The 580-nt window shown below is 39.3% G+C and overlaps 1 protein-coding gene across 7 annotated transcripts in view; it reads left to right on the top strand.

Annotated features, from left to right (window-relative positions):
* adgrg6 (adhesion G protein-coupled receptor G6) overlaps positions 1-580 on the top strand; it is a 111,324-nt gene that overhangs the window by 82,290 nt on the left and 28,454 nt on the right. For all 7 annotated transcript variants that reach the window (XM_035678379.1, XM_035678378.1, XM_035678373.1 and 4 more), the window contains 2 exons: positions 35-181; positions 263-379. In XM_035678379.1, coding sequence (XP_035534272.1) covers positions 35-181; positions 263-379 — 264 coding nt within the window. The remainder of the gene's footprint in view (positions 1-34; positions 182-262; positions 380-580) is intronic.

Raw genomic sequence — 580 nt, 5'->3', positions numbered from 1 at the left:
TCTCTCTCTCTCTCTCTCTTACTTCGTCCCTCAGGTTAATTTCGAGTCGGAGAGGATGAACCCTTTAGCTCAGGTCACCCTGCCTGCCTCTCTGCTGTACAGCAACTCCCTGAGTGAAGCCGAGAGGTCGACTCTGTCCAGGATCAACTTCATGTTCTTCAGCAACACAAACCTGTTCCAGGTCGGTCCAGCACACAAACACAACCTCCACCTGGTTGAATAAAGCTAAATAAAGTATGTTTACTGTGGGTTGTTTTTCCAGAAAGAGCAGAACGGTCGCTCTTTGAACAGCTACGTGGTGGCCAGCAGTGTGGGGAACTTCTCCATCAGTAACCTGATGGAACCAGTGGAGATAGAGATCGCTCACCTCTCTGAGCAGGTACAGGAGAATACACGGTTCTGATTAGGTGCTCTCTCTATTGTTTTATTTTATTATTATGACATTTGTTTTTGTGAATTTACTATTTGAAAAAAAAGAGCTTTTTCTCCCAACATATATTATTTTTCTTACATTTATATTTTTTATTTTTAAATATAATATATTTTTATTCATATATATTTGTGTTATTTATTTATTTAT

This window comes from Morone saxatilis, unplaced genomic scaffold, assembly GCF_004916995.1.
Source record: "Morone saxatilis isolate NCDOM2014 unplaced genomic scaffold, NCSU_SB_2.0 Contig7, whole genome shotgun sequence".
NCBI classification, from domain to species: Eukaryota; Metazoa; Chordata; class Actinopteri; family Moronidae; genus Morone; species Morone saxatilis.
The sequence above is the reverse complement of the archived record's forward strand: the minus strand, read 5'-3'. Positions and strand labels throughout refer to the sequence as shown.